Raw genomic sequence first — 24,643 nt, 5'->3', positions numbered from 1 at the left:
CAAATGACCAAAATGCCCTTTTTTTCCAAACTTTAAAATTTTATCTCACCATGTCCATTTTTGTCCACTAACTTAAAAATGGTCTAATTATAATATAAGGACCTCTAATTTAAAATCTCATAGCAATTGGACACCTTTAACATGTAGAGCTCAACTTTTATACTTTTTACGATCTAGTCCTTTTGACTAAATTGAGTGCCCAAACGTCAAAATTTTCAAACGAAATTTTCAAAAAATCATTTTGTGAAATTGTAAACCATAAAAATGAAATAAAAATAACTTTTTCCATGTCAGATTTGTGGTACCGAAACCAGTGTTTCGGCTAGCCCCAAAATTAGGTTGTTACAATTTTAGATGATTCAACGAGCAAGGAAAGGGATTGAAATGGAAAGTTTCCAAATGGTATTATACATATGTTCATGGAAAGGATGAATGATTCAAATGATGTATTTCATACGGAAATGACTTATCATGTGGTTAATCCAAATAAGTTATGTATAAATGCACTAACTTGTGTATTGATGATGATGTTTAGGCTTGTACCAAGCTTTTGGATTGGGTTACGTTATGTTTATACCTATTTTTATGTAATGAAATGGTAAGTTATGTTTCATTTTCTATGAACTTACTAAGCATTATGTGCTTACGTAGTTTTTTTCTTATGTTTTATAGATTATCAGAAGCTCGATGGGTTTGGAAGCTCATCAGAGATCTATCACATTATCCAGCATAAATATCGGTAGTTTTTGACTATTTTGGCCAAGGTTATAATGACATGTATAGGTGGACTTGTAAAGGTATTTAGTTGAATGTTTAATGGATGAATTGGTATGTATAACTTGTGCAAGTGATCTTGGTTGGTACCATTTGATACCTTATTGGATTGTGTCATTTTGGTTACTTGTGATGCATGAGTGGTATGGCTCAAATGGTATGTTTGTAGTCATGTGTTAATGGTCATCTTTGTGGCATGATTTAAAAGAAGTTAAAATGTGACCAAATATACATGTTTGTGTAAGTTTTGATGTTTGCATTTGAGGTGCATTGAATGACATATTGGTTAGTTGATTTTAGGACTTTTGAATTGGTCATTACATGTACATTTTGATAGGGTTTTGATGTTTTGATTATGTGAACATAAAGCCTAAAGGTTTATGCATGATGTGGTGTTGGAAACGACTTGTTTAGGGTAAATTTTAGGTCCACACAGCTTGAGACATGGGCGTGTGACTTAGTCGTGTGTGACACATGGCCTGGCGACACGGTCGTGTGTCCTCTGAAGATCTCTTTGCATGCAATTCAGTCAGTTACATAGCCTAACACATGGCTTGGCACACGGGCATGTAACACAGCCATGTGACCCTACTCAGAGAGTTACATGGGTGAAGACACGAGCCGGGACACAGTCAAATTTTTGTAACTTCTTCTTAGACTTTCCAAATGTTTCCAATTTAGTCATGAATCGTTTTAAAGGTAATTTTAGGGCTTTGAGGGCTCGATTTAGGGACGGTATGTATGTGAATGATTATTTTATAATGTGCTTTTAATATGTTTATGATAATGTATGAAATGTAAGTTTAAAAGTTTCCTTTGTTCGGTAATGCTTCGTAACCCTAATCCAGTGACAGATATGAGTTAAGTATGTTACAAAAAGCTTGGCACAATTTCAAAACATCCAAAGTTACCAAAATAACATACAAGCCTATACATGTCAAAACACATATCACACATACACACACACACACACACTTCATTTAGTTACTTCATTCTTAATTTATGCCATCTAGCCATACTTCTTCACAAGACACACATAAAAAACCAAATTCGTTTATCAACACAAACATGTACCAAGTAATTTTAAAACATACATATATGCAAGTAAGTTAAGCATAGGCTCAAAACATATCAAATTAACATACAACCCTATACATGCCATTTATAACTATTAGCCTAACTTATTCAAAAGCTACCAAAATAGTCAATGGGTAGTGTGATTGTGCTCTGACGAAGATTCCAACCGATCAAGCTTTCCGATGACCTACAGAAATAGAGAAATCAACTAGGTAAGTAACTAATGCTTAGTAAGTTCGTATAATAGAACTTAAACTTACCAAGTGTAATAATTCAACAGCTATAAATTATTCCATTTAGCCATAGTCCAAATTTCCTTTTCCTATACACAACACCTCACCAGATTAGTAGGTGAAACAATGCACATATAAATTTAACCAAATAAGGTATATAACCTCTCAAGCTTTTCTAATCATCAATTACTTTCATCATATACTATGTACTTTCATTTTCATTACCTTTCATACCTCAAATTTCATATATCATACATAATATAGCATAGTAAATCATGACAATTACCTAATAAGCATTTAGGTTTTATATATCATCTATTACACACATATATATATCCATTTCACATTCTACACATTTGAGCCCACATAGTTAGTAGATAATAAGTAAACATAATATATGTTAAGAAATAAATTTCATGCTTATTTCATCTGTCACATGATAAGTTCTCATCCTTTTCATTGCATATGTGCATATCCATCTTTCCATTTCTTAGGAACATTAGTACATTAAATTTTTATATGTCTTTCCATTAACCTTTACTTACCTGTTGAATCAAATGAAATAACATCGAATACTAGGAAAATACTCATATAACCATTTAATTCTCTAAACACACCACAACATCACGATTTAGCATATTTATAGACATATAATGTATATATAATCACACAAGGCATTAACATTCATTATCAAACTATACTAGTCAAACGTTCAACTTATTCATACTTACGATACATGCCTCACTTGAAATATGTTATCTGAATAGAAAATGATCGGAGGGTGCCTTGGTGTCTTTCAACCATGGTCTTATTTATTCTCATCTTGATGCCATAATATCTTTCAACCATGGTCTTATTCATTTCCCATTGTGTTGCCATAGTTTCTTTCAACTATGGTCTTATTTCTTTGATTTGTGATGCCATAACGTCTTTCAGCTATGGTCTTATTCGATAGAATCGTGATGCCATAACATCTTTTAGCTATGGTCTTACTCGATAGAATCGTGATGCCATAACTTCTTTTAGCTGTGGTCTTACTCGATAGAATCATGATGCCATAATGTCTTTCAGCTATGGTCTTACTCGTTTAGTTTATGGTGCCATAGTTTCTTTCAACTATGGTATTATTTATTTCTGGTATAGTGCCATAATATCTTTCAACTGTGGTCTTAATCATTTCCTTGAAGCCAACGAACTCGTTTCATAAATAAACAATTAGATATTAAACAACCAAAACAATAACTAATTGATTTAATCAAGTTACGAACTTACCTGGACTGAATTGTAATAGTTGCAGAAGTTTAGGAATTATTCCGCAATTTTCCCTTTTTCACGTAAGTCAATAGGATCTTGACTAAAATGTAAAGTTTTCCCTTTATTAGCTTATATTCATATGCTAATTAATTATGCATTTTATACCCTTTTATTTTTTGAAAGTACATAATTGCCCTTAACTTTTATAGCTTTTACTTAGTCCTTAACCCGAAAATCATCAAATTAACCATTTTATCAAGTTCAAAATTTACAGACGAATAATCTAGGCCCTTAAATAGTCCCAATTATACCTCCAATTCACCATCAAACCTTGAAATTTTGACATTTTGACAATTTAATCCTTAAATAAAAAACTAATAAAAATTACTTCACATAATAACCAAATACCACAATCAAAGCTTTAAACACATAATTATCATAAAAAACAACCAAGATTAGTCAATGACAACTTCTAAAATTTTTAACAGATTCAAAAACGAAGGTACAAATTACCTGGACCTAGTTGTAACGATTTCAAAAACATAAAATTCATTAAAAATAGGACTCAAAACTTACCCATGCAAGGCTTAAACCAGCTGAATGTTTAAGCTTCTCTCCTATGGTGTTTTTGTCCAACCATGGCAACAAATGGAGAGGAAGATGCTATCTTTTTCTAATTATTTTGTTTTAATTTTATGTTAATTTTATATACATGCCACAACTTTAAGAACCAAAATGAATATATATAAAAAATAAATTATATAAAAATACGATGATTACCTATTTTTATTTTTATTTTTAATTATACTTGTAGAATTAAAATTAAAGCAAGTAATGAAAATGTTCAATTACAACATCAACCCTAGAGAGAATTGGAGCACATAATTTTTAAAAAGATTAATATTGTTAATTCCGTTTTCCTTCCCCCTATAAAAAGAGAAGCCTCATTTTTCGCTGCTTTCATGCTAAAGAACAAGAAGACGAAGCAGAGACCTTGCTACAAGGAGGCACTTCATCACTTTAACGTTCTTTAATCTGCTTCTTCTTTAAGTTTTTTACGCAAAACCCATATACAATATTCACCTTTCTTCTTCCTTTTTGCATTCCATTTCTATTTCTCTACTGTTTATTTCGAAGGAAAAGAAAAGGTAGGTACTTGAGTTAAAGAAAGATAGTGAGAGATGGGCAATTGCTTCCCATCATTATTCCATGCTCGACCAAGAAGACCTATCCAGTTCAATGCTGCAGCTTTAGGTAATGTTTTAATGGGGGTCTTTTCCTTTCATGCAGTCGTCTCTTTCTTTCTTGAAAGCTTTCATTTAAGTACTTCAGATAATGTTTTAGTGGTTTCTTTTCATTTCATGCAGTCGTTTCCTTTTTTTTTTCTTGCTTTCTTGAACGGTTTCCGTTTACTTTAGATAATGTTTTAATGGGGTCTTCTTATTTCATGCAATTTCTTTCTTTTTTAAGAATCATGGATGGCTACCTTTATCCTTTATATCTTTCAGGTTCCTTGTGTATGCTTTAAATTAATGGCTTTATCTAATAATTGTTACCGATTTATATTCAATTCATTAATGGCATTCTTTTTGGTTTTTATACAGGGTTTGTTGTTTTCTCTTTGTGGATTTCTTGATTTTAGGTTGACATAGAGTCTTTAACCTAAACCCTCTACCCTTAAATTGTGTATTTGTTAATCACTTCAAGTGGTCTTAAAAACAAGTACACAGGTACTAATGCTATCATTGGTTTGTTACTGTTTTAAAATGTGAGCAAAGATATATGCTTGCACTGGTAAATTGCCACTTGGAAGGTAGTAATCGATGGTGGCATGTTATAGTATAGAAATATGGAATTGTTTCCCTTCTTTGATTGTAAATCCTTGAATGAATTCAATTATGATAATCTAGCAATGTATTTAGTTCATGTAGAAAGGTCCTTTTTTATGGTTAGAATTGTATGGTTGCATACATCACTGGGCTGTTTTTTTCAGTATTTAGTTCATATATGCATCATTGTCAACTACTTTTAGAGTTTAGCATAAGATTGTTATGTAGATGAACTGATATTGATAAGATTACTAAAATTTATAATTTATGTTCTTTGCTCAAGTTTCCCACCACTAATTCATAATTATTTACATCTTATGTGCTTGAAACTATCTTTCTTGGGCTGCTCCTATGCTAATCTGTTTTTTTTTATTGAAAATGATATTTGAAGGTAAGCAATTAAATAACCTTTTTTTTTTTTGGTTACTTTTGGACTATCACACAATGTACCATTCATCCAGCATTGTTCTAGCTCATTGCAGGGAACCTTTTTTTTTTTTTTTTCTCTTTCAGTTTCAGGACTTCCAAACCTTCGCCCGAATGAAACAACAACTGGAAGTGGTTGTATATTGTCACCCCCTCTTCTGAAATCATTCACATATTCTGAGCTAGAACAGGCTACCATGAACTTTAGTTCCCAGAATCTCATAGGGGAAGGTGGGTTCGGTTATGTTTACATGGGGTTCTTTGATGAGCAGACTCTTAGTGCTGCAAGCCCTGAAAGTGGAATGGCTGTTGCTGTGAAGAAGCTTAGTCCCACTGGCACTCAGGGTCACGAGCAGTGGCTGGTTGGTTTCTTCATTCTATCATGTTCACTTTCTTTGAAAAATGTTCCTGGCTCATGTATCGATTGTGTTGACTGTAGACTGAACTTGGTAACCTTGGGCGACTTCGTCATCGGAACCTGGTCAAGCTTTTTGGATATTGCTCGGAAGGGGAGGATAGGCTTTTGGTCTATGAATATCTATCTAAAGGCAGCTTGCAGGATCTTCTTTTCAAAGGTGAATTAGTACCTTTTTCAACGTATTCTTTATTGCTTATGATTGCTTTTCGTATTATGCCGATAGATGTGTGTTCGTTCATTAATTTTGATGCTGTCTTAATTTCAGATTGTTCTCCACCATTGTCATGGGAAACAAGGGTTGGAATTGCCATAGATACTGCTAGAGTCCTTTCTTTCTTACATGAACTAGGGCTTATATTACGAGATATAAAGTCAGCGAATATCCTACTAGATTCGGTATGTTGCCTAAAAACCAAGTTGCAGTATGCTGTAGTGCTGAATCGAAGTTATATTCTATAAATGATACTAATTAAAACCCATCTTATATCATTGTTGCAGGATTTCAATGCAAAACTTTCGGATTTGGGCTACGCAATAGAAGGCCCTACTGGTGATCAATCTTATGTTTTAACTCGAGTCTTTGGTACTGAAGGATATACTGACCCTCAATATCTTGCTACAGGTTACTATGGTTGCCCTCTTATGCAATCTTTGTTTACCATAGTCTTTGGTAAAGCTCATGGCCATCTTATTGTACGAATGAGCTCTTCCAATGTTGTGCAGGTATGCTAAATACAAAGTGTGATGTCTATAGCTTCGGGGTCGTGTTACTTGAACTGCTTTCCGGACGCCAGGCTGTTTGTGAAACAGCAGCTGGTATAATGGAATTTCTAGTGGATCGGGCTAAACCTTATTTAGGCGATAAACGCCTGTTATCCCGAATCATGGATACCAAGTTAAATGGAACCTACTCCAAGAGAGAAGCTTATGGTGTTGCAGTCATTGCATTGCAGTGTGTAAGTGAAGACAAGGTCCGGCCCTCAATGGCTGAGGTTTTATCAGCACTCAGACGTCTTCGTCTTCTCTCGGGTTCGCATGCATCCCCAAGTGGTGTTCCTTCGTCCTCCGTTGGGTTCAAAGTCGACAGGCCTTGGCTTCCCTCACCTTCACTAGACAGCGTTTCATCTCAAAGATCAATTTTCCCTCTTTGCTTGTCTGGCTTTTCGTCCCCAAGACATGTTCCTTCATCCCCAAGCGATGGTCCTCCGTTCTCCCTTTCGTCCCAAAGCGATGGACCTCCCCTTAGCTTAAGAGAGTTACGTAGGCAACTCTTCCCTCGCCAAGAAAGAGGTTCATCTGAAAGACCAATTTTCCCAGCCTTGGCTTCCACTTTATCCCCAAGCGATCTTCCTTTGTCCTTCCTTGGGTCCCAAAGCAATGCATCCGGGCCCGTCTCTCCCTCAAGTGATGTACCTCAAGTGAAGAGTTCCAAATACAATAACAAGTACCCTTTGAAGGGGGCTTTATGGAATTCATATTAGTTTAATGCAAGGTGCCAAAAACAAAAGAAGTGGGGTAAATTTGGTTAGGTAGAGGATTATTTGGATTTTGTATACAACATAATACCATTTGCAGAAGCTTTTATGCAACAAATTTCATGAATGGTTTCGTATAAGAAAATGGAAATCTTCAGTTGCTTGATATGTGGATAAGGAAGGTTTGATATTTTACATACTGAATCAATTAAGTCAAAATCATATTCCATTTATTTGGTGGTTTTTGTTACTAATTCTGCTGAAAGTTGGATGATTTAGAGAAGTCCCACATATTCAATTTAAATCAAATGAGGCATTCTTAGAATAATTTTTCAAAGAAATATAATGATTTAGGCTTTCAAAATTAATATTTGATTGGCATTTCTTTTTGATATACGGATACTTCACCCTTAAAATTTTGATTTTTTTTTAAAAAAATATTTTAATATACTTTTATATCAACCTTGACTTTACTTGTAGAGTTTAAAAACTCTACTCACAACACATGAAATATTTTACATTTTCTAAAACCTAAGTCTCATTTGGTTTTATATTTTCGAACATAATTATGAGAGTACAATTATTCAAATATATGGAAAAATATAATTATTTTATTTTCAAGAATTTAGTCCATTTACGTTTTAGATTTCAAAATTCAAGTCCAATTGTTAACACCATTAAATTTTTTTCGTTAAATTTGTTGGTGACATTTTGAAATAAAAAAAAAACTCACTTGGTAGCCATGTAACTAAAAAGTAACGTTGTAATGTACTACATGCTTCTTTTTGCTATAACTCCTTAGGACAAAATGTAAATAATCATTGAGTTTCATTGTATCTGCTAAGGATCGACTTGATTAAACAACAAACAAGTAAAAAAAATAGTAGAAGAAATTGAGAAATTGAACACACAAATTTAACGTGGAAAAACCTCTCCAAAGAGGATAAAAAATCACGGGCAAAGATAAATTTTACTATAATGGCAAAAGAATGAATAGTACAAAGATTGAGATAAAAACTAAACCTCGAAACCCGAAAAACAAGAAAAACCCTCAAAATGTAAACACAAAATTCTCCAAAAGTGTTATAAGTTCTAATCTCTAATGGAATTAACTAAGTCAAATCTGTGCTTAGAAACTGGAAGACTTCTAGCCTTTGACTTGCACACTACCAAATCAAAATTAACCTGGATATGATTTTTATGAACACAGTGTTCTAACTTTTCAGAACCTATATTCAAAACTTCAACGAAACGATTATGCATTTTTCCTTTCTATGACCAAGTTGCCTCTGCTCCAAACGAGTTGACTTCTGCTCCGTAACGGACGAGAGACGTCCGATTTCACCGGTCACTGTAGAACCTTCCAGAATATAAAGACTGCCAGTTCTTTTACCTTTTAACAAAACAAGAGCCCCATGAGACACCTTAATGTCGCTCGACTCGATGTTGATTCTACAACCTTTCAAGTCTAAAATTGTGACGGCCCTAATTTGACCCTAGTCGGGAAGTGGTTTCAGGACCACAAAATCGAGTCACGAAAATAATTAAATGTTATATTCTATGTTCATTATATGTGAAAGTGCATGTGTGAAAGTATTGTATCTTAATTTTGTCATTTGAATGTGGAATTAGCTAAAAAAGGACTTGTTTGAAAAACTTTGAAAATGTGATAGGTGAATGTTCAAGTGATTAATTTTGTAAATTACTAAAGTGGAGGATTTGCATGTCTATTTTACCACTTTATTTAAGTGTACGGTAGTGGGTTGGTTTAATGCATCATGTGCATAATAATAATAATAAATTATAAACTTAAATTGTGGTATAAAATAATATATGTTATTTTATAACATAAAATGTGGTGATAGAAACAAAGTGGAGCTTTATTTTTTTTCTATCACTTAGCCGAACTAAAGAAAATAAAAAGAAGAAGTGAAGCTCTTGCATATTCGGTCATTTGGGGGAGATAAATTCAAGGTAAGTTCATGGTAGTTTGGTTGAAAATTCATGTTTTTGAGTTCCTCTCTTGGTTCTACTTTAAACCCATGAATTAATTTGTTAAATGCTGGTTAATTGTGCATTCGGTCATGATAAGAAATTGCAAAAATTTTGTATTTGATGATAGAAATTGATGAATGAAAGTTTGATGGACTATAATGTTAAAATCCATATGATTGTAAGTTTATAAGTTTAAATTTTGAAATTTGAACTATGTGTGGCTCAATTGCTTGGAATGGGCATTCGGCTATAGTATGAAATGCAAAGAAATTTTGATGTTGGATGTTTTAAATGATTTAGATAGTTATAAATTAAGTTTGAAGCTTGGTAAAATTGAATAATTGTGGTTTAATTATTTAATGGCAATTGGCTATTATGGTGAAATGCAAAGTTAATATTTAGTTCTAGTATTTATATGTGTGTTAGCCGAATTTGAACTTTAATAATGATTTGAGCAAATTTTGAGTATTAAAATGTTAGATCGATTGAAATTGAATCATGAATGTGAAATGAGAAGCATAGGTGAAGATGTCGTATGTGTATATGTGTATTCGGTCTTGGTGAAAGGTTATATGAATTATGTGAAATACCATTTAGATATGAATGACAAAAGTAACTGTGGTTATGAAATGGTACAATGGCTGAATTCAGTTGAATTAAAGTTGACACTGAAGTATTTAAATGCCTATGTCATATATGTGAGTAAGGGTAAAACCATCGTAAATTATCGATAAGGGTGGGCTATGTGTGGAACCATCTTATAATTGCTAATTTGAACAATTGTGTGCGAATCATTGAGCATGATGTATTGTATTGAGATTATGCTTAAGTGAAATTATAGATATGTGATGAAATTGATTGGTGATATACATGTTTAAATAATATGAATGCAAAGAGTTGTGAAAGAGTAAATTTATAGTAAATCTGCTTGGGACAGCAGCAGTAATATGATTTTGGGAAAATCACCATAAATTGTGGGAGTTGAGTTAGAAGCTGAATAAATTATGTAATTAAATCTTAATGAGTCTAGTTTCAAATGAAATCAACGAGAACATATTTTGAATTCTGTACAATGAGAAATTTGATTCGTAGTGAAGAGTGGTCAGATTAGTCAAACAGTGAAACAGGGGAAACTTTAAGAAAAATCTGGTATTGATTGGCCAAACCAAAAATTTTTAAAATTTTATGGATAGGATATATATGAGTCTATTTTCAGGAAAAATTAACGGCAATTGATTTGGAGTTTCGTAGCTCCATTTATAAATAATTTAGTGACTGTTGCTCAGGAAGACAACTTGTAGTGAATTTGTGATTATGTGGTAAAAATTGATAAAAATTGTTAATGAGTTGCTTATTGTTTTCTTATAAACTTACTATGATCTATATGTGTGAAATTCGAATATATATATATTATATTTTTGAAGTAATGCTTGAATAGTCAAACAATGACTAGTTTAAAATTGTTGAATTTAAGCTCAAGAGCATAGAAGAGCAAATTCGGATAAGGGGAAAGCTAAAGTAGTTGAATAGCCGACCTGTAGTTGTTCGGAAATACTCAAGGTAAGTTTTAAGTATTTAAACATAAGTTATTTTTTGAATGAATCATGATATGTCACGAGAATTTATCCATACCTTTAGCATATATACATATATATACATGTATAAAGCCGAATGGTATGCATGAAAGTGAAATAAGGAAATTTGTTATGATCATATTGCCCTAAGTTATATTCATGAGATGGAAGATATGTAATGGTAAATTAAGAAGCGATAGTGTGATAGTTATTAAGTGGTTATACGTGAATGAAGTCTAAGTGGACTAATGTGATTAACTTGTGTGAAATGCATAAATACAAGAAGTGTATATGTTATGATTTTGTGAAATTTATATTCGAGTTATTATTCGGGCCTATGGCTCAGCAAGCTTTTAGCTGGTGAAATTGTTTCGGGCCATGAGCCTAGTAGGCATAATGTCGGTGAATGAGTTTCGGACTTAATGTCTAGCAGGCCTTGTGCCGGTGATAAATTCAGGTTTATACCTAGCAGGCTTCGTGCCGATAATAAGTTCAGGTTTATACCTAGCAGGCTAATTGCCGGTGAAATAATAAAAGTCTATGAATATGAGATTTATGCTATACGGCATCTAGATTCGTTCGATAGATTAAATTGTCCATGTACGTATAAATTGTTTATGCATATGAGGATAATGTGAATTAAATTATGAAGTGAAACGAGAAGTATATGAAATGTGGTTGTGTATATTTATATTCGGCCATTTTGAATTTAGTACATGAAAGTATATTTTATATATATGATTATGATCATTGAAATTATATGTGAATGCAGTGATCTGAATTAATTTTATAAAGTCGAATCAAAGAATTACTTTGAGTCATTTAGATGGTGTGATTATGTAATTCGAACTTTGAAGAAATGATAAGTCAATGAAATGGATTTAATGTGGCTATGTATATTCGGCTAATTAGTGTTGCATTTCGAATATGTTATATGAGAATAATGTGCATAAATAAGTTTTGTTGTTTAAAATACTTCAGACTTACTAAGCTTAATTGCTTACTGTGAATGTTTTATGTTTGTCCTATTTTATAGATCTTGTTTGAAAGCTACGAGCTCGGGGATTTCAAGTCCAAAGTCATCCACACTATCGTCACTGTTTTGGTACTTTTTGATAGTTTATATTTTGAAAGATGGCATGTATAGGCTTAGCTCTCTTTTGAAACAAGTTATATTTTGAAATTGTAAATATTCTAGCCATGCGAAAATGGCTTGCTTAATTCCTAAACATGAGTATATGGTTCAATGGACTTATGTGTCGATTATTTTGAAATTTATTAGTTATTTTAATTTGGTTAAAATTTGTTCATGGTTGAAAGATCAAAGAAACTATATTTTATGCATGATTGATTATGAATGGTTAGTCTGATCTGTCTTCTGATAGGTAATACCTTGTGAATCTATTCCGGCGACGGATGGGGGTCATAGGGTGTTACAAAAATACTCAAGGAGATGAGATTCTTTCGTAAATCAGGTACATACCTGACATCTGAGAGTGTCCTAATCATCCCATCGTACATCCTAATTTTAACAGTACCAATACCAATTACCTTACTAGATGAATCGTTTCCTATGCGCACAACTCCACATTCAACCGAACTATATGTGGAAAACCATTCTCTATTGGGACACATGTGGAAAAAGAACATTCCGAATCTAGGATCCACTTGGACGTAAGCTCAGAGATTTCACTCGTTGACGCTAATAAGAAATTAGCACCAACTACATCTTCCTCGTTACTCTCAGCAACACTTTTATTTCATGGTTTATAATAATCTGCTTTGACGTGACCTAACTTCTTACAATAGTGACACCTTTTGTCTCACTTCTTTGATGCTACCAAAACAGAAGTTTGCCTATCTGCCTTACTATCCAAACCAAACTCATTGTCAAGTTTGTCTTTACTCAACAAATGACCCTTCATATCCTCAAACGAGAGCTTATCTCTGATATAAATCAGGTCTCCTTTAAAGACTTGTATGAAGGGGGTAAAGAACATAATAATAACATAGCCTAATCTTTATTGTCAATTTGAACCTCAACGTTATTTAAATCATTTAAAAGGGTAATGATTTGACTTATGTGATCTCTAAGAAGCTCACCTTTGTTCATGCGAAACGTAAATAGACGTTGTTTCAACATTAAATGGTTAGCTAGAGACTCAGTCGCATAAAGAGTTTCTAACCTTTTCAATAAGGCGGATGAGGTATTCTCCATCAATACCTCTTGCAATACCCTATTCGTGAGGCACAACTAGATTGCAAATAAAGCCTTTTAATTAAGCTTTTCCCATTCTAACTTATTTATATTCTCGAGTTTAATGACATTTTTTTAGGCCGATCTGAATTAAAATTGCCATCATCCAAACTTGCCACAGATTGAAATTTGTGACACCATTGAACTTCTCAATGTCAAACCTTGTTGTTGTCATATCTGAACTGGCTGATCTATGAAAATTGAACTAGTTTTGATACCATTTGTTAGGGATTGACCCGATTAACGAAGGAACAAGTAAAAAAAAATAGTGGAAGAAATTGAGAAATTGAACACACAAATTTAACTGGAAAAACATCTCCAAAGAGAATAAAAAATCACGGACAAAGATAATTTTACTATAATGACAAAAGAACAAAAAGTATAAAGATGAAGATAAAAACTAAATCCCGAAACTCGAAAAATAAAGAACCCTCAAAACATAAATACAAAATTCTCCAAAAATGTTATGAGTTCTAATTTCTAATAAGTGTATTTTCTAAGGTTATAAAAGAGTCTATTTATAGGCTAAATTCATAGGTCAAATAATAATAAAATAATCTATACTAATCAAAATTTAATTAAAATAAATAAACAGAGTTTAACAGGAATATTATTTTTTAAATTTGACTGAAATAAGAGTTATACTCAACAATATCATCGATATTTTATTGTATCAACATGCAAAATAGAAACGAATAAAAATTTAAAAGAAAAGCAAACCATTTTACAAACTTTGGAACCTCGTTTAATTTCTCCTAATATTTAAGCAGTTGCACTCAGCCTAAAGGAAGCTTTCTTGACGTTGATGTAGCATCAATTTCTCCGATGTGTAAACGAAGCTTTAAAAGTTGTGATTGCTAGGGTCGTAAAGGCACAACATTCGCTGTGGTGGACAACCAATTTCAGGTTTGGTACTAAATGAGCATGAAATCTCAGAAAATATGTGTTTCCGGCCACTATTAAGTTGTTATGATATGTATAAAACTTATGTTTGGACTTTATTACAGTGTTAAAATAATTTTATAAAATAAAAAAGATAAATCTTAAAATTATACATTTAGTTCGATTAATATATAATGTTTTATGTGTTAGTGTCTTTTAATAAAATAAAATTTTAAAGAGGATGTTAAATATGAATGAAATATTTAAAAATTGATATTATAATTTTCAATTTTTTCTAATTTTTTTCTATTATTTTTTTTAACTTTAATTGTTGGTTTAGTTTTTCGATTTCATTTTTTCTCCTATGATTTTTTTATCAATTAAAAAAAATTAATTATTGATTAACATTTTCAAATTTCATTTTTTTAATGTTTTTTCCCACATGGCTTCAAACATGTTTTTTCTTCTTGAAAGTTTTAATATTTTTTAAATTATTTAATTAAAGTTAAAGAAGACATCGTACATGAATATGCATACATTAATATTTCTATGTAATAAAAATTTGATGATATGATACAATTTTATTAGTGCTTGAAAATTATATATTTTAAGATGATGTTAATATAAGTTATTTTCGTAAAGTAAATAATCAAAGATGTTACAATCATTGTCCAACTACGTAAAACAAAATGCATTTTCCCTTCATAATGTCATTGGTGGATGACAAAGTTAGGGGCTGACAAGTCCTGATCCATCTTAAAATAATTTTTTTTTATTTAAATATTTTATAATTTATATAATTTTAAATTAATATTAATAAAATTACAATTTGACATTCAAAAAATAATAAAAATTGATTTACTCATTTTAAAAATTATAAAAATATAAACTATTAAAATGATAAAATTATGTTTTTACTATCATAAAGATATAAAATTTAATTCTCACATTTAATTTTTTGTTTTCAAAATTTCTTTTTGACTTCACCCTTGAAAATAATTATTTGATATATAGCCATAAATTCTTTAAATTTTTTAATATAATGGATAGAGAAAATAGCACCGAACAAACTTTGTTCTCTATTTATCAATCCTACTTAACTTAGATTTTAAATTTCTTCGAAACTTAATAAAGTTATAGGACACCAATTTTATTTCCTTTTAAAAAGGAAAACACTGGATTTGTAACAGTGGTTTTTGATCCCAGGAATATATCCTTCCAACTAGAAAAATTATGATTATGCACGTCAACCTAGGGTTCATCTATGCTTTGAAAAATGTATAGTCAAAACTAAGATACAATTCCAGCATTGATTCGTCTCCAACGAAAAGCATTGACCACTGACATACAAGGAGATATAACATAAGGAATACATGAAATATATATATATCCTAATCATATATATATATATTAGTATTTTTTATGTTTATCTTACTATTTATATTTAAAGTTTATGACTGCATTTCTCAACCATATCATCTCTGAAATTTAAATTTATATTCTCTTCTTAAAACACTATATCTAACACTTATCGATAAAATATAGTAACATAACGGAATATGGGAGATAATGGACGACTGACTAAATTCTAAGGCTAAATTAGCTAAATATATTAAAAAAATATTAATCGGCAAAATAGTGATTTTTTTTTAAAAATTTAAGGAAATAGATCGGTTTTATAGAGTGTGTGTGTGAAAGCGCGTCCAGTTGGATGAGTTTTTCTGCTAATATATCAAGAAAAACATGCCCAATTAGATGTGTTTTCCGATAATTACAAAGAAAGCGCGTCCAATTGGGTGTGTTTTTTTTTAACATGTCAACAAAAAAACTTATTTAGCTGGACACACTTTCACTAACTTTTTCTTTATTTAAAAATAACATATTTCCTTAAATTAAAAAAAATACCTATTTAACCAATTAACTTTTTTTTATCAACATATTTAATTAATTTAACCAAATTCTAGTTCAATGTCTAATTAATTTTACCAAGTTGTACACAATCTTGACAGCCTACACAAGGTAAAATATTCCCTAATGGAGAAAGTAAGAGCTCTTTTTTAATCTCAATAGTAAGCTTCTTGTTTGAAATACCCTACCCTCATCTCCGAACACGGACGGTGTTTGACACTTATATTCAACATGTTCAAATATTCTAAATATATGGATATACCTTATTATGATATTCTAGGTAGATGGATGTAAACTATCAGAGAAAATTGTGCATTCGGATAAATTCTTTTCCGATTGAAAAATTTAAAAATTCAGCTTTCAAAATTTACACTTTCCATCTATATATATATAGCTAAAGTTTTTTTATATATCCTTTTTGAATTTTTTTTAGATTTTTTAAAATTTTATACATTTTTAATATAATTATTTTAAAATTTAGTTTAAAATTGATAACAGGTAAACCTTAAGGGTTTTACTTATTATTATTATTATTATTATATACAATAGATGAAAATTATTGATTTTTGTTATTAATTATTTTTAATTTTTCACTTTTAAAATTGAAAGGATTAAATTACTATGATTTGTTTTATGAGAATGACACATTTACTTAATATGGAAATTGAGAGATTGGAAAGAGATGTTTTAACTAAAGGAAATATATTTTACAGGAGTTAAAAAATGGGTATTGAAATATGCATTTGCAATGGAATTATTTTAGATTCTAATTCTCTATCCATGCAACATTATTGAGGTTTAAGCATCTCTATCCTCAATTATAAGCTCCATTTACTCTTCTATTATTGCAGCATAATTCTTTTTTTTTTTCCCTTTAAAACCAGCTTCCATACACATCCACCTCCAAGCTCAATTCTTGTAGTAATTCATAATTTTCCGGGAAAATCTAATCAGAAAATTCAACTAAAAAACTAGCTCAACAATACCAAGAACTTGAAGCAGAGTTACATTACTTGATTGGAGAATGAATGGGAAGAGGGGTAGTGTGGAAATCAACATTCAACAGCTTCTAAAGCTAAAAGTCCACAAGAAAGCAAGGGGTTTTCCTGCAAATCATGGATATTCAATTTATGGGAATTTTGCAAAGAAGATAGTAACAGAGTAACATTTTCATTCAAAGTTGGACTTGCTGTTCTACTGGTTTCTTTGTTGATACTAGTACAAGGACCTTATGAAATTTTTGGCACCGATATCATTTGGTCCATCCTCACTGTTGCCATGATGTTTGAATACACTGTTGGTATGTATGTATGTATGTATGTATCACATTCATAATGTGAAATGTCTAGCACCTGTTTTGAAATTTGCCAAGGTTCAACTTTTAATAGAGGATTCAACCGAGCACTTGGAAGCTTGCTTGCAGGATTATTAGCTATTGGAGTTGCTCAGTTAGCTCTACTTACCGGCCGACTTGTGGAGCCTATAATAGTTGGAATTAGCATCTTCTTCATTGGTAGTATATCTTCGATTTCATCATCCACAGAGAAGAAATGTATATATGCTAATGTCAAACAATTATGTGCAGGGGCTATTACATCATTCATGAAACTCTGGCCATCATTTGTTCCTTACGAATACTGTTTCGAGGTCGTACTTTACACCTATTGATTGATAATTGTCTCTGGATACAGAATGGGGAACCCGATTAGAACTGCCATGGATAGGCTCTACTCCATTGCCATCGGAGGCTTCATGGCAGTCTTCGTGAACGTGCTTGTTTTTCCTATATGGTCCGGGGAGCAATTACTCAAAGAGCTTGTCGACAACTTTAACTTGCTGGCTGCCTATCTTTAAGGTAAATAAATCTCTTTAATGGAAGTTTTTAAGCACGATGTTAATCCGATCCGATGATAAATAACTCAATTATAATGGAAATTCAGAATGTGTGAAGAGATATTTAGAAGATGAGGGATTAGATCATCAAGAATTCACCAAGGCAATGTTGTTGGATGAGTTCCCTGATGAACCTGCCTACCGAAAATGCCAAGCCATCAGCCTCGTTGAATTCATCGGCCAAATTCAAGTCCTTGGTAAATTTTCTTTTTGTGCATTTGCATGTTTCCTAATCACCATTTGAGTGATTGAAACAATCTTCAAGTTCCAAAATTTCATCAGGCTAATGCAGCAAAATGGGAGCCACCACATGGTCCAACACTTCTTTTATCCATGGTCAGAGTATGTTAAAGTTGGAGCAGTTCTGAGATACTGTGCTTATGAGGTTATGGCACTCCATGGTGTTCTTCACTCCGAGATTCAGGTATTCGATCTCGGCATTCATGGGAAGCTAGTTTTCGAAGTCGGGTTCAAGTTTCTTTTAACTATGTGTATTGCAGTACCATTACAAAGGAAAGCAGCCTAGGAATAATGCCTTATGCCTAAGATTATGCAACTAAAACACTTACATCGAGGGTCCAGATTTGTTGTAATAAAGGAACACTAAAAAGTTGAAAAGGACAAGGAATCCAAATTGTTTAGGAATTATGTGCTATGCATTTGTTCTGGTACCACAATTATGGGCATACAAAATAGATTCCTATGACCTGGTTGAAAAGGATTTGTGATATATAAACATTAGTAAATGAAAATTACTGTTGTATTAAGCTCCTCTTCCATGGTTTTTCAGGCACCTTACAACCTGCGAATCATGTTCCGGTAGGAGATCTTAGATGCAGCAAACCAGGCCGCAGAGCTAGTGAGGAGCTTGGGGAAAGACATTTGCAACATGAAACAAAGCCTCAAAGTCTCCTTCTTAAAGAGGGTTCACAGCTCAACTGAGCGACTCCAACGTGCCATTGACAAGCACTCGTAGCTCCTCCCATTGTGACCCTCCTCTGCCACCCATAACTCATACAAGCCACTTCAGAAGCCGTCACATGCTGTGTCATTGACCCCAGGTAACCTCCAGGACCCATTGGATGATCTCGACAGCGCAAGCATTGAAAAGAGCTTGAATCAATTAACGAAATTGAAATTGTACCACGAGATGATGGGGAAACAATCGCGAAGATTGCATTCGTGGCCATCTAGAGAAGTAGATGCATGTGGTTTTAGCACAGACATTGTGCTGCCTCGGATGAGAGCACTCGAGAGCACTGCTGCATTATCACTTATCACCTTTACTTCATTACCCATTGAATTTGTAGTTAGGGTCGACAACTTGGTGGAAGCAGATGATGAACTTTCAAAGATAGCAAAGTTCAAAGCATGAAGGTCTATAGTATATAACTTGATATTGTAACAAAAGTTAAAGAGATGATGAAACCAAAATAACACTCCAATGAAAGCCTTATTAAAATCATGATGTTTGACAAACAGACAGACCATACAGGCACTACCTGTATTCACAACAACCTGCTGGACATATCTAAATATTTACAATAAATAACAAAGACCTGATTAATTGCTAACTATATCCCCTTCCTACATTTTCCACCATATTTGTCATATCACCATCTAGACCAATGAATGACCACGACTTTCTAACACTTAGGGACTAACGCAAAGGACACAAACAAGAAAGAAAAGGAGGCCAACTTCCAACACCACTTTGACAATTGTTGTTAACTTGTAGTTACATCCACTTTTGGGGTGCCATATGAGATTTATTTGGCTCTGATGGATTACCAGCCAAAACCTCGCAGTTGCCTGAACCAAGACCAGAACCACCAGCAAGCATTGCCATCAAACTCCCACCATGCACCCTACCTTCAGGAACAAATGGAGAGAAGCCTCCTTCCACGGAAGAGTTGCAGGGTTTTGGAACTCTATGTTGATTCAAACCCGAACAAGTTGTTTCTGTGCCACTTCCCATGATGTCAACATTCATATCCTCGGGGGTAACAATCTCTTTCATCTTCTCAGACTTGCTAAGTTTAGGGTCATGGACAATAGGCCCAATTGTATCACCACCATGAACCCTCTTATCCTGAACCAGGCCACTGTGGAGTGCACAGAGACCCGTTTTGCCCCTTGAGAAAGAGTTACAGGGACCAGAATGTTGGTTGCCATATTCTGACCCAGGATGGCCCCAGGAGCATCTCTTCCCTCCACCATGTGCCTTGCAGAAATCTGTGCTACCTTGTGCACTTTTGCCACACCCTTCAACCTTGCACCTTTTGCCCCCACCATGGCGAACACAATAATCAGTGCGTCCCCTAGCACTCTTTGTGCATTGAGGCACAGCGCACCTCTTACCTCCTCCATGTGCTACACAAAAGTTGGTTCCCCCATGCACACTCTTAGTACAAACCCCACCACCTTCGAATGCACATCTTTTTCCCCCTCCATGACCCTTACAGAAAGGGGTACTCCCTTCAGCACCCTTGGTACACCCTAGAAATGTGCATCGCTTTCCACCACCATGCGCCTTGCAGAACATTGTGCTCCCTTGTGCCCCTTTTGTGCATCCTATAAATTGGCATCTACGGCCACCTCCATGTGAAATGCAGAGTCCTGAGAGGCCTTCAGCACTCCTCGTGCAATTTTCTTTTTGACATCTCTTCCCACCACCATGACGTATACATAGTCCAGATTTACCTCTGGCAGCTTGAGTGCAACCCTCATGATTACATCTCCGACCACCACCATGGGCAATACAGAAATCAGTCCGACCTTCTGCACTCTTAGTGCAACCAAGAAATTCACATCGCCGACCGCCACCATGGGCCTTGCAGTACACAGTCCGGCCCTCTGCCCCCTTATGGCAGCCAGGTTTCTGACACCTCCTGCCACCACCATGAGATATGCAACGACCAGAAGCACCTCTGGCTCCCTTTCCACATCCTTCAACCTGACATACCTTTGAACTAGAGCAGCGTTGCTGTGGCTGTTGTTGCCGTGTTATCCCAGAAGTGCAGGTGAGTGAGCTTTTTGTTGGGGTGATCATACTTGAAGAAAGGTCTGGAACAATGGAAGAAAGATCAATGTTTCTTGGAACCTCCTTGAAAAGGACGCTAGTTGCTTTTGTTGGTACACTCTGCAATCGTGGCAAGCCAATCTCAGATTTCAAGCAACATGAGGTAGATCCTTCATCAGAATTTGGGGGGCCATCAACAGCTATGAGCATCTCCATACCCGACTGATTAGGAGAAGAGCTGAGATGGACACCGGTGATTTCAGATTCAGAAGGCCCAGTGGAGAGACTTAACTCCAGGTCAACTTTCGGCTGCAATTCCTGGCCATTGAGATTTGAACTAGCAGATTTCTTGGGGTTGATTACCTTTTCATTCCCAAGATGGAGGGTAAAGTCCAATTCGATATCCATTGAGGACTCTGCATCTGCTTCTTTTGCTGAAGATGTGGTGGTGCAAGCTGTTGTTGAACTCCCCTTGCTGTCTGAGGAACTTGTGGAGACACCTAGCCCAAGAGACAACAATGACCCAACTTGCTCACCGATAGAGCCATCCATCAAATTCCACTTCCTCTTGATTCCTTTTGCAGTGGACCTGCAAGGGATTGAAGAACCAGGGGAATCAAGACGAAGATCAGTATCTGTGCTGTATGCAGCCCCATTTCCTCCAACTTGTATTGAACTACCCAAAATCTTGAAGGCATTGGCAGAATAATTAGCAGCAAAACCCAAGTGTGAGAACCTGGTGTCCATCTAGCAAATAGAAAAAACCAAATAACTATATGCAGACCAAATCCCAATTGCAATATGCAATCAACCTGACTTCCGGGTGAAGACAATTAGCCACAAAACTAAGGTTAGAAGTCGTTCAGTGAGCAAACCCCACCCCCACTAACAAATCCTGAAGTGTCGCAACGATCCATTAGCTTAAAAGTGTTTTAACCCTTTAGCCAATCAGTTGAAGCAGAAAAAGGTGAACCCGTGCGACCTGACAAGTTTAGAACAGCATCATGGTGCTCCACCATCCTGTTACTGAAAAGAAATAAGAAAGTTGAGGCTTGATAAATAAACTGCAACTAGACTTAAGATAAGCAAAGACTAAAACTTTGGAAAAACAAAATTAGCTTCTAATCAAGCTAACTTCAGCCCATTTATAAAAGGGGTTAGACCTCTAATGTCTAAAACATACTGTTAGTATTTAATAAAGTGAATAAATATGCTAACCAGGATGGAAATATAATCTTATTACTCCAGGAACAAAGTGAGAACAAACTTCATCAGCCAGCCAAAGCAAACAGTAGTCCTGTCAGAGGTAGGATCAACCCAAAGCATCAGGAGGGGAGCTAAACACAAGTTAGTTTGTGCAGGAAGGTGATAGATTTTCATTGAAATAATATATTTAAATGCAGGAGAACTGAAGAACAAATTTAAAGCTGGCTATAGACATGAATTGTTCTTCTTTTTAGGACATTTCAAGGAATGCAAAATATTAAAAAAACAATTAGATCCTTTCTTTTTTCTCTCCTTTATAAGCAGCCAAATACAGCATCAATAATGGGGGTTAGAAGCCAAGCTAATGAATCAAACATAACATTGAAATCATATAACATAACAGTAGTAAAAGTTTCATTATTGACATGGTAAGAAGGCCCCACATGATGAAAGATGATCACTGTCTTTAATACCATATTTGATCTACTTAAACTCCTTCAAGCTAAGTAGTTTTTCAATACCAACTCAACATGAAAAATATATTTATTTATATAATTTAGCAAAAAAAATTAAAAATGGACTTAAATTATGAAAAGATAACTACATGAGTTCCAATATTTATCCACAAATCCTACAAAAAGTATATATCAGTAACAAATCATAACTGAAGCAATCACTAAAAAAAAAAAAAAGAATATCAAGAACAACAATTTGAGTCAAGATCTATGAAACAGTTGAGGCTAGATTCCTGGTGATAAAATTAATCACCAAAAAGAAATGTTTTCATCTTAAGAGAAAAAAGAAGTAAGTCATTTTTATCGCAAATAATTTAAAACTAAACGGATTTCCCTGAGAAAAGTATATGAAAGGAATGATAATTAATAATAACACCGATTTCTTCCTCGATGATTCCCAATTTTTTTTCAAAAAATTAAACTAAACGTATTGGATTCAGCTCAATTGAGGTTTTCTAAGAATTCACGTCTCTTGGATCAAAACATAAAATAAAAAAGGAACTAACTTTTTCTAACTGAATTTTCATTACGGGTTTGAGTTTCTTGGCAACCAAACAGACCCAGATACTAACATGCATATGTGTGTATGTGTGTGTGGGTGTATAAGTCAGGAAAGGAAGACTCAGCTAGTCTGCAACTGGACGGGATTTTAAGAATATTAAGCATTTGTAAAGGGGAAAAAAAAAGGAGTTGTTGAAAGGAATAACAAGTTTCTTTTTTTTAAGAAAAAAAAAAGAGAGGAAAGAATTACCTTGAAATTGGATTGAAGGATTTGATCAGAGAAAAGGGCGTGTACGAATGGGGGGGATTTCTAGGGCTTTGGCGCGCGGCAACAGAGAGAGAGATGGAAATGAACGGCGAAAATACCAAGCGAGTGACACACAAGAGTGGCTAAAAAGGACGTGAAATGGTAGAATTTCATATGTTGTTGGCACGTGTCATGTATAGCTTCACGTGCTACTTTTAGGGTTTTAAAATGTTCAGATATTAATCTATATTTTATATTCTACTCACCTCTAAGGCAGTCCACAATATGTTTCGGTGTTTTAAAATTTTTTCATGTGAATAAATGAGGGTAGGTATTTGTAATTTTTAAAAATATTTAATTTGTTTTTAATATTTTTGAGTTATGATTTAATTATTTTTATTAATGTATTATTATTTTTATTGAGTATTGATACACAGTTCAATTAGTTATGGATTAGACGTGCTAAGAACAAAGTAGCACTGTAGGTAATTATAGTAATCCAGAAATACTGATAGTAGAACTCCCTTGTAGGAAATAAGAAAATAAAGAATGTTTCCCTTCCTTAGAAGAACCAATTTTTCTGTAAGTTTTGCTTCCAATAGATTTTAATAATTTGACCAAACCTCAAATAACACTGTTAATGAACAAGAAAAACATTATGAAAATGTTCCTCAAATATTTGATAATTGGACTCTCCCAAGAGTTCCAACAAACCAAGTTTATAAGAAAACAACTTCTAAAAATTTAAATATTTTTTATAGTTACGTTATAAAAATAAAAGAAAGGAGTTTACCTATTAAAAATAATATGAAACAATCAAATTATTAGATGCAATCATCATTAATAAACTCAAAGAACAAAAATATAAATATGTCTATTTTGGATTAGTCCAAGTTGGTGTCAAACCTCTTAATGTTGAAGCCACCAAAAATACCTCAATTTTAATTGTCTTTAAGAGACCAAAGACACATTATGTTTAATGACTCATTATTAGGAACTATAGAAATAAGCCTATGTATTGGCCCAATACATTTTAATTGTTACTCAAATTTTATGGTTTCTTTAACTGATAAAAATATTTTACAATCTTTGACCATTCAAATTCATACTCATAATTACAAAATGCTTCCTAGATTGAAGTACTAGCTTTGACCAAT

General features: G+C 33.5%; 2 protein-coding genes and 1 pseudogene across 12 annotated transcripts; 2 read left to right on the top strand and 1 right to left on the bottom strand.

Annotated features, from left to right (window-relative positions):
* Nucleotides 1-4,280: 4,280 nt before the first annotated feature.
* On the top strand, nt 4,281-7,719 carry LOC107951966 (probable serine/threonine-protein kinase PBL18). Of its 4 annotated transcripts, XM_041084769.1 has the most exons (7): nt 4,281-4,592; nt 5,681-5,955; nt 6,033-6,168; nt 6,277-6,407; nt 6,510-6,561; nt 6,634-6,734; nt 6,965-7,719. In XM_041084769.1, the coding sequence occupies exons 1-7, from the start codon at nt 4,520-4,522 to the stop codon at nt 7,490-7,492; spliced, it is 1,296 nt and encodes a 431-aa protein (XP_040940703.1). In that variant the 5' UTR covers nt 4,281-4,519; the 3' UTR covers nt 7,493-7,719. The 4 variants fall into 4 exon arrangements, with proteins under 4 accessions (XP_040940703.1, XP_040940700.1, XP_040940706.1 ...); XM_041084766.1 differs by having other exon boundaries at nt 6,510-6,734; XM_041084772.1 differs by lacking the exon at nt 6,634-6,734 and having other exon boundaries at nt 4,285-4,592; nt 5,866-5,955; nt 6,510-6,633; nt 6,735-7,719.
* A 9,225-nt stretch (nt 7,720-16,944) lies between these two features.
* Nucleotides 16,945-19,370, top strand: LOC107951969 (aluminum-activated malate transporter 9-like; annotated as a pseudogene).
* Nucleotides 19,371-19,429: 59 nt separating this feature from the next.
* Nucleotides 19,430-23,644, bottom strand: LOC107951968 (uncharacterized). 8 transcript variants are annotated; one of them, XM_041084758.1, is made up of 4 exons: nt 23,490-23,644; nt 22,236-22,314; nt 21,830-22,043; nt 19,430-21,606 (listed from the first exon to the last, which is right to left on the bottom strand). In XM_041084758.1, exon 4 carries the CDS (start codon nt 21,567-21,569, stop codon nt 19,734-19,736), a length of 1,836 nt encoding a protein of 611 aa, XP_040940692.1. In that variant the 5' UTR covers nt 21,570-21,606; nt 21,830-22,043; nt 22,236-22,314; nt 23,490-23,644; the 3' UTR covers nt 19,430-19,733. The 8 variants fall into 8 exon arrangements, with proteins under 8 accessions (XP_040940692.1, XP_040940683.1, XP_040940689.1 ...); XM_041084749.1 differs by having other exon boundaries at nt 19,430-21,764; nt 21,898-22,043; XM_041084755.1 differs by having other exon boundaries at nt 21,898-22,043.
* Nucleotides 23,645-24,643: the final 999 nt, after the last annotated feature.

This window comes from Gossypium hirsutum, chromosome A02 (genome assembly GCF_007990345.1).
Source record: "Gossypium hirsutum isolate 1008001.06 chromosome A02, Gossypium_hirsutum_v2.1, whole genome shotgun sequence".
NCBI lineage: Eukaryota > Viridiplantae > Streptophyta > Magnoliopsida > Malvales > Malvaceae > Gossypium > Gossypium hirsutum.
Note: the sequence above shows the minus strand (reverse complement) of the source record. Positions and strands in the feature narration are given on the sequence as shown.